The following is an 8,693-nucleotide window of genomic DNA, read 5'->3' on the forward strand; positions in this document are numbered from 1 at the left end:
ACTAGAAGTGATATTGCAGTCAGTTTGTGCTCACTGGAATCACAGAAAGTCGGAGCAGGTGAAGTGTGGATGATTCAGAAGACTACAGAGGGTAGTCTTACGGCTGAGCGAATCAAAGTGAAAGTGAAGTGACATTCAGCCAAGTATGGTGACCCATACTCAGAATTCATGCTCTTACCCGCTAACGCTTCCTGCGGTCATCGCAGTGATGTTTTGGTAAAAAGCTTCTTCCTTCATCCCTGCAGGAAATGCAGAAGTGTTTCGACGATAAAGACATTCAGATGCTGCAGGATGCCATCAGCAAAATGGACCCGACGGTCAGTGTGTGTGTTGTGTGATGCCAGAGTCGAGATTGCATTGATGCTTGTCTGATGATGTTTGGCTCTTGCAGGAGGCCAAATACCACATGAAGCGCTGCATCGACTCAGGATTGTGGGTCCCTAACGCACGAGCGGACGAAGAGGGAGATAAAGAGGAAGGCGATGAGCCGCAGTATGAGGAAGTTAAGAAAGAGGATCAGTGACCCTGAGTGTGACCCCTGACCCCGTCCTCACCCGTAACGGAGGTCAGAGCAGATTCAGAGTTTGACCCCAGAGCCACGTGATGAAATAAGTGCTGAAGACACTGGAGCAGATCTTGAGCACGTCTCTCTCTTCCTCTGTTCTCTCATTATCACTGTTTGTTATTTATGCAGTCACCTGTAGACTCTCTCCCAGCATTTCCGCTTTCTTACGGCATCCTCCAGCTCATCTAAAGTGAGATTGTGTGTTTTGGGCTTGATTGGCTATTACTCACAGGTGAATGAAGATCTGCAGTATTATAGATAGAGGAAAAAGTCCAGATGAATACTAATAATGAACTGATTTAGTTGTCGGATGCTGGTTTTGTCTTTTTTGTTAATATTATTCACACTGCTCTGTATGTTTGTTTCAGAATAAAGATGTAGGCTGATGGGAAATCTGAGTCTGATTATGGCATACATTTATCTGTACGTGTGTCTCCTGATACTCAAGCTGCAGTAATGATGCCATTATCACAGTAATGACAAGATAATGGTAGAAATGTTTGTTTTTAAAATCTGGTTTTCAAAATGAACCAAACAAAAGAAAGGCCTCACTGCTGCTGGATTATAAATGACAAAAATCAAGAAAATGTTTTAAGTATTTTTAATTCCCTAAAATGGATTAAATCTATTTATATATATATATATTCACTCGACCAAAACATATAAAAGTATACACAACAAATCAACCTCCAGGCCTTGTTCTTGTCTTACCCTGAATTATTACAGTAACTTGGTGAAACGTAAACTGTCAGGACGCTATTCACATACATACGCTATTCACCCTTGCTTGTCTCATGTCCATAAACTGAAAAATAATGAAAATGAGTGAGAAATATTGACCATGGAAAATGGTAAATAACAGTGTGTACAGACAGAAACTCCGAACAGAGCAAAGTCTGCAAGAAAGTGATAGTGTAATAATACCTGAATCAAAAAATGTTTTTAAAGTTAGGGCTCATGAATATTAGATCACTCACACCCAAAGCAGTTATTGTAAATTAAATGATAATAGATAATACTTTTGATGTAATCTGCTTGAGTGAAACCTGGCTAAAACCAAATGATTATATTGGTCTAAATGAGTCTACTCCACCAAACTACTGTTATAAGCATGAGCCCCGTCAGACTGGTCGTGGAGGAGGTGTTGCAACAATATATAGTGATATTCTCAATGTTACCCAGGACAGGATACAGGTTTAACTCATTCGAATTACTTCTGCTTAATGTTACACTCTCAGACATGCAAAAGAAATCTAATGTATCTCTTGCTCTGGCTACTGTGTATAGACCACCAGGGCCGTATGCAGAATTCCTAAAAGAATTTGCAGATTTCCTCTCAGACCTTCTAGTTACAGTTGATAAGGCGCAAATCATGGGAGATTATTCATGTTGATAATACAAATTATGCATTAGGACTTACGTTTACTGACCTAATAAACTCTGGTTTTGGAGTCAAGCAAAATGTCACCGGGCCCACTCATTGTTTTAATCATACACTAGATTTAATTATATAGCAAGGAATTGGTCTTACTGCTATAGATATTGTACCCCAAAGTGATGATATGACAGACCATTTCCTTGTATCATGCGTGCTGCATATCACTGATATTAACTATGTCTCAGCGTTACCGTCTGGGCAGAACTATTGTTCCAGCCACCAAAGACAGATTCGCAAATAACCTGCCTGATCTATCTCAACTGCTATTTGTACCCATAAATACACATGAACTAGACGAAATGACTGGCAACACCAACAGACGCCACCTGATTCAAATAATCCACCAACGTTAAATAGTAATGACTTTATGAATTTCTTCACTGATAAAATAGATAACATTAGAAATACAATAGCGAATGTAGATTCTACAGCGTCTAACACTTCAGTTTCATCCATCGCACCCAAAGATAAACTGCAGTGCTTTACAAATATAGGACAGGAAGAGCTAAATAAACTTATCACTGTATCTAAACCAACAACATGTTTATTAGATCCTATTCCACTAAATTACTGAAAGAGTTGTTACCTGTAGCCGAAGAACCGCTTCTCAATAATATTAACTTGTCGTCATCTTTAGCTCACATCCCAAAACCATTCAAGCTGGCAGTTATTAAGCCTCTTAAGAAACCAAAACTAGATCCTAGTGAACTGGCAAATTATAGGCCTATTTCAAATCTTCCATTTATGTCTAAAATTTTAGAAAAAAGTTGTGTCTGCTCAATTGAGCTCCTTCCTGTAAAAAAATAATCTGTATGAAGAATTTCAGGTTTCAGGCCCCATCAGTGTGTGTGTGTGTTCACTGCTCTGTGTGTGTGCACTTCAGATGGGTTAAATGCAGAGCACAAATTCTGAGTATGGGTCACCATACTTGGCTGAATGTCACGTCACTTTCACTTTCACTTTTTTTTTCCACTTTCATAGCACAGAAACTGCACTTGTTAAAATTACAAATGACCTGCTTCTTGCGTCAGCTCAAGACTGCATCTCATTGCTAGTTTTACTTGATCTTAGTGCTGCGTTCAACACCATAGATCATGACATACTCATAGAAAGATTACAAAACTATACAGGTATTCAAGGGCAGGCTCTAAGATGGTTTAGATCCTACCTGTCCGATTGCTACTATTTTATTTATTTAAATGGGGAGTCATCTCATTTATCACCAGTAAAATATGGAGTGCCACAAGGATCCGTCCTAGGTCCCCTTCTATTTTCAATATACATGTTGCCCCTTGGTAATATTATTAGAAAATACGGGACTAGTTTCCACTGTTATACTGATGATACTCAGCTATATATCTTAACGAGACCAAATGAAGCTTCTAAATTATCTAAACTAACAGAGTGTGTTAAAAATTTAAAAGGATTATTGGATGACCAATCATTTCCTCCTATTTAATTCGTATGAGACAGAGATATTAATTATTGGACCAAAAAACAGTACACAAAATATTGTAGATTACAATTTGCGACTAGACGGATGTACTGTTGAAATCAAGAATTTTTTTTTGGCATTTGTATTAATTTTAGTGAAATGTTTTGGCACAATTCCCCATTAAATTCTGACCTGACAACAGTTTCAAAAGAATTCGAATTAGAAGTTAGCTATTGATTGCATTTGAAGCAGGAAGTTTTACATTCAATCACAGTAATGATATTAACACATAAATCAGACAATGGACCAGTAATTTAGTGATCCCCCGCAGCTGTGGTCTTGACTGGTCTAAATCATCTTCAGAAAAAGTCTTAAGACCAATCTCTAGCTAACATGTCAGAAAAGTGTTGGCAAATAATTAGTTGGGATTTTTACACGTTCATGTTCACATGGCAATGACTTTATATGATAGTGGTTAGGTGTGATGACACGGCGAGTGTTTACCAGTTTGACAAGCTCTCATTTGAGGTATTTCAATGTCCTTTTAGGCAAGTCATACCACTCGGCCGCCATCTTGGCAACGCCTCCGGGCAGCTATTTCAGACTAACAAGACCAGGCTCCTATCTAAATGAATGGGCATAGAGTCAGAACTGCACTTTCACTGGTCACCGGGACATAAAAACTACATGTCAAAGTCAAAAGTCAAAGTCACCTTTATTTATACAGCGCTTTAAACAAAATACATTGCGTCAAAGCAACTGAACAACATTCATTAGGAAAACAGTGTCAATAATGCAAAAATGATAGTTAAAGGCAGTTCATCATTGGATTCAGTTATGTCTTCTCTGTTCAGTTAAATAGTGTCTGTGCATTTATTTGCAATCAAGTCAACGATATCGCTGTAGATGAAGTGTCCCCAACTAAGCAAGCCAGAGGCGACAGCAGCAAGGAACCGAAACTCCATCGGTGACAGAATGGAGAAAAAAACCTTGGGAGAAACCAGGCTCAGTTGGGGGACCAGTTCTCCTCTGACCAGACGAAACCAGTAGTTCAATTCCAGGCTGCAGCAAAGTCATATTGTGCAGAAGAATCATCTGTTTCCAGTGGTCTTGTCCTGGTGCTCCTCTGAGACAAGGTCTTTACAGGGGATCTGTATCTGGGGCTCTAGTTGTCCTGGTCTCCGCTGTCTTTCAGGGATGTAGAGGTCCTTTCTAGGTGCTGATCCAGCATCTGGTCTGGATACGTACTGGATCCGGGTGACTGCAGTGACCCTCTGATCTGGACATAGACTGGATCTGGTGGCCACGGTGACCTCGGAACAAGAGAGAAACAGACAAATATTAGCGTAGATGCCATTCTTCTAATGATGTAGCAAGTACATAGGGTGTTTCGGGAAGTGTTTCCGGTTCCGGTTTACCTAATTAATGCAGCCTAAAAATCCTTTAACAGATTTGGATAATAAAAGCATATTAGTATGTTATGTGTCTTTAATCTAGATTTAAACTGCAAGAGTGTGTCTGCCTCCCGAACAATGTTAGGTAGGTTATTCCAGAGTTAAGGCACCAAATAGGAAAAGGATCTGCCGCCCGCAGTTGATTTTGATATTCTAGGTATTATCAAATTGCCTGAGTTTTGAGAACGTAGCGGACGTAGAGGATTATAATGTAAAAGGAGCTCATTCAAATACTGAGGTGCTAAACCATTCAGGGCTTTATAAGTAATAAGCAATATTTTAAAATCTATACGATGCTTGATAGGGAGCCAGTGCAGTGTTGACAGGACCGGGCTAATATGGTCATACTTCCTGGTTCTAGTAAGAACTTTTGCTGCTGCATTTTGGACTAGCTGTAGTTTGTTTACTAAGCGTGCAGAACAACCACCCAATAAAGCATTACAATAATCTAACCTGGAGGTCATAAATGCATGGATTAACATTTCTGCATTTGACATTGAGAGCATAGGCCGTAAGTTAGATATATTTTTGAGATGGAAAAATGCAGTTTTACAAATGCTAGAAACGTGGCTTTCTAAGGAAAGATTGCGATCAAATAGCACACCTAGGTTCCTAACTGATGACGAAGAATTGACAGAGCAACCATCAAGTCTTAGACAGTGTTCTGGGTTATTACAAGCGGAGTTTTTAGGTCCTATAATTAACACCTCTGTTTTTTCAGAATTTAGCAGTAAGAAATTACTCGTCATCCAGTTTTTTATATCGACTATGCATTCCATTAGTTTTTCAAATTGGTGTGTTTCACCGGGCCGCGAAGAAATATAGAGCTGAGTATCATCAGCATAACAGTGAAAGCTAACACCATGTTTTGATATCTCCCAAGGGTAAAATATAAAGCGTGAAGAGTAGCGGCCCTAGTACTGAGCCTTGAGGTACTCCATACTGCACTTGTGATCGATAGGATACATCTTCATTCGCTGCTACGAACTGATAGCGGTCATATAAGTACGATTTAAACCATGCTAATGCACTTCCACTGATGCCAACAAAGTGTTCAATCTATGCAAAAGAATGTTGTGGTCAATTGTGTCAAACGCAGCACTAAGATCCAATAAAACTAATAGAGAGATACACCCACGATCAGATGATAAGAGCAGATAATTTGTAACTCTAAGGAGAGCAGTCTCAGTACTATGATACGGTCTAAATCCTGACTGGAAATCCTCACATATACCATTTTTCTCTAAGAAGGAATATAATTGTGAGGATACCACCTTTTCTAGTATCTTGGACAGAAAAGGGAGATTCGAGATCGGTCTATAATTAACTAGTTCTTTGGGGTCAAGTTGTGTTTTTTTGATGAGAGGCTTAATAACAGCCAGTTTGAAGGTTTTGGGGACATATCCTAATGACAATGAGGAATTAATAATAGTCAGAAGAGGATCTATGACTTCTGGAAGCACCTCTTTTAGGAGCTTAGATGGTATAGGGTCTAACATACATGTTGTTGGTTTAGATGATTTAACAAGTTTAAACAATTCTTTCTCTTCTATGGTAGAGAATGAGTGGAACTGTTCCTCAGGGGGTCTATAGTGCACTGTCTGATGTGATACTGTAGCTGACGGCTGAATGGTTGCAATTTTATCTCTAATAGTATCGATTTTAGAAGTAAAGTAGTTCATAAAGTCATTACTGCTGTGGTGTTGGGAAATGTCAACACTTGTTGAGGCTTTATTTTTCGTTAATTTAGCCACTGTATTGAATAAATACCTGGGGTTATGTTTGTTTTCTTCTAAAAGAGAAGAAAAGTAATCGGATCTAGCAGTTTTTAATGCTTTTCTGTAGGATGTTACTTTCCCGCCAAGCAATACGAAATACCTCTAGTTTTGTTTTCCTCCAGCTGTGCTCCATTTTTCGGGCTGCTCTCTTTAGGGTATGCTCATTATACCATGGTGTCAAACTGTTTTCCTTAACCTTCCTTAAGCGTAAAGGAGCAACTTTGTTTAAAGTGCTAGAAAAGAGATAGTACATAGTTTCTGTTACATCATCAAGTTGTTCTGAGGTTTTGGATATGCTAAGGAATTTGGTTACATCAGGAAGATAACTTAAAAAGCAGTCTTTTGTGTTAGAAGTGATGGTTCTTCCATACTTGTAACAAGAAGTAGAATTTACAATTTTGGCTATATGAAGTTTGCACAGAACTAAATAATTATCTGAGATATCATCACTTGGCTGAATAATTTCTACACCATCAACATCAATTCCATGTGACAGTATTAAATCTAGAGTATGATTTCGACAATGAGTAGGTCCTGATACGTGTTGTCTAACCCCAGTAGAGTTCAGAATGTCTATAAATGCTGATCCCAATGCATCTTTTTCATTATCAACATGGATATTAAAATCACCAACTATTAAAACTTTATCTGCAGCCAGAACTAACTCGGATGTAAAATCACCAAACTCTTTAATAAAGTCTGTATGGTGCCCTGCTGGCCTGTATACAGTAGCCAGTACAAACATAACAGGGGATTTATCATTAACATTTGTTTCTCTGGATAATGTTATATGAAGCACCATTACTTCAAACGAGTTATACTTGAAGCCTGCCCTCTGAGAAATCCTGAAAACGTTGTTGTAAATTGAAGCAACACCTCCACCTTTGCCTTTTAGACGCGGCTCATGTTTATAACAGTAATCTTGGGGGGTGGACTCATTTAAAATAATGTAATCATCAGGTTTTAGCCAGGTTTCTGTCAAACAGAGTACATCTATATTATGATCAGTGATCATATTATTTACAAAAAGTGTTTTCGTAGAAAGGGATCTGATATTCAATAAGCCAAGCTTTATCATTTGTTTATCCATATTGCTTCAGTTTTTCATTTGTTGAACCTCAATTAAATTGTTAATCTTAACTTGGTTTGGACGTTTTTTGTATTTTCTAGTTCGGGGAACAGACACAGTCTCTACAGTGTGATATCTAGGTGAAAAAGTCTCTATGTGCTGAGAATTAACTGACCTCTGTGACGGGAGGTAGCTAGCAGATGGTCGGTTTAGCCAGTCTGGCTGCTTCCTGACCTGGGCCCCAGTTAGTCAAGTATAAACACTAAGACTATTTGCCATATTTCTCGAGAAAAGAGTGGCGCCACCCCAGGAGGGATGAAGACCATCTCTTTTAAACAGGTCAGGTCTGCCCCAAAAGCTCGTCCAATTGTCTATGAAACCTATGTTATTCTGTGGGCACCACTTAGACATCCAGCCATTGAGTGATGACAATCTGCTATGCATCTCATCACCATGGTAAGCACACAGCAAAATCCCCAGAGTAAAATTAACTCTGTTCAGAGAACATTTGGTCCCTCTCTACAGAGAGTTAAAATAACTCTGAAACAGAGTAAAAGTTAATGAGATACTTAAGTGATTAATTAAGTGATGATTGGGCATTAATGATGAACACCTGCTGTTAACAAGTTCTCAGCAGAGGAGGATTAAACAACTCCATAAACAGCATTACCAGCTTCACTTATTACTAACCAGACTAACTTTATTTCTGTCATACGTTTACAGAAGTTCGTATTGAGCATTGAGGTTTAGATGTTGACGATTTATTGAAAATGTATGATCACCATTATCGTGATGAATGTTTCCTTTAGTTGGGCAGTTTGACTCTAGCTTATATTTTTTGAGTGTTTATGGTTTTTGTAACAGCTTTTACCAAAACATGTAATTTGTTGCAAAGAATGCCAGATGCAAAGATGTTCAGGTGATCTAGTTTTCAACAACAAAAAGTAGAATGAT

General features: G+C 38.5%; 1 protein-coding gene across 1 annotated transcript in view; it reads left to right on the plus strand.

Moving 5' to 3' along the window:
* The window catches only part of LOC132142926 (hsp90 co-chaperone Cdc37-like), a 4,278-nt gene extending 3,320 nt beyond the window's left edge, over positions 1-958 (plus strand). The window contains exons 7-8 of the mRNA XM_059553131.1: positions 246-317; positions 392-958. Coding sequence (XP_059409114.1) covers positions 246-317; positions 392-523 — 204 coding nt within the window. The 3' untranslated portion in view covers positions 524-958. The remainder of the gene's footprint in view (positions 1-245; positions 318-391) is intronic.
* Positions 959-8,693: the final 7,735 nt, after the last annotated feature.

The sequence above is a fragment of the Carassius carassius genome, chromosome 6, assembly GCF_963082965.1.
Source record: "Carassius carassius chromosome 6, fCarCar2.1, whole genome shotgun sequence".
Lineage (NCBI taxonomy): Eukaryota > Metazoa > Chordata > Actinopteri > Cypriniformes > Cyprinidae > Carassius > Carassius carassius.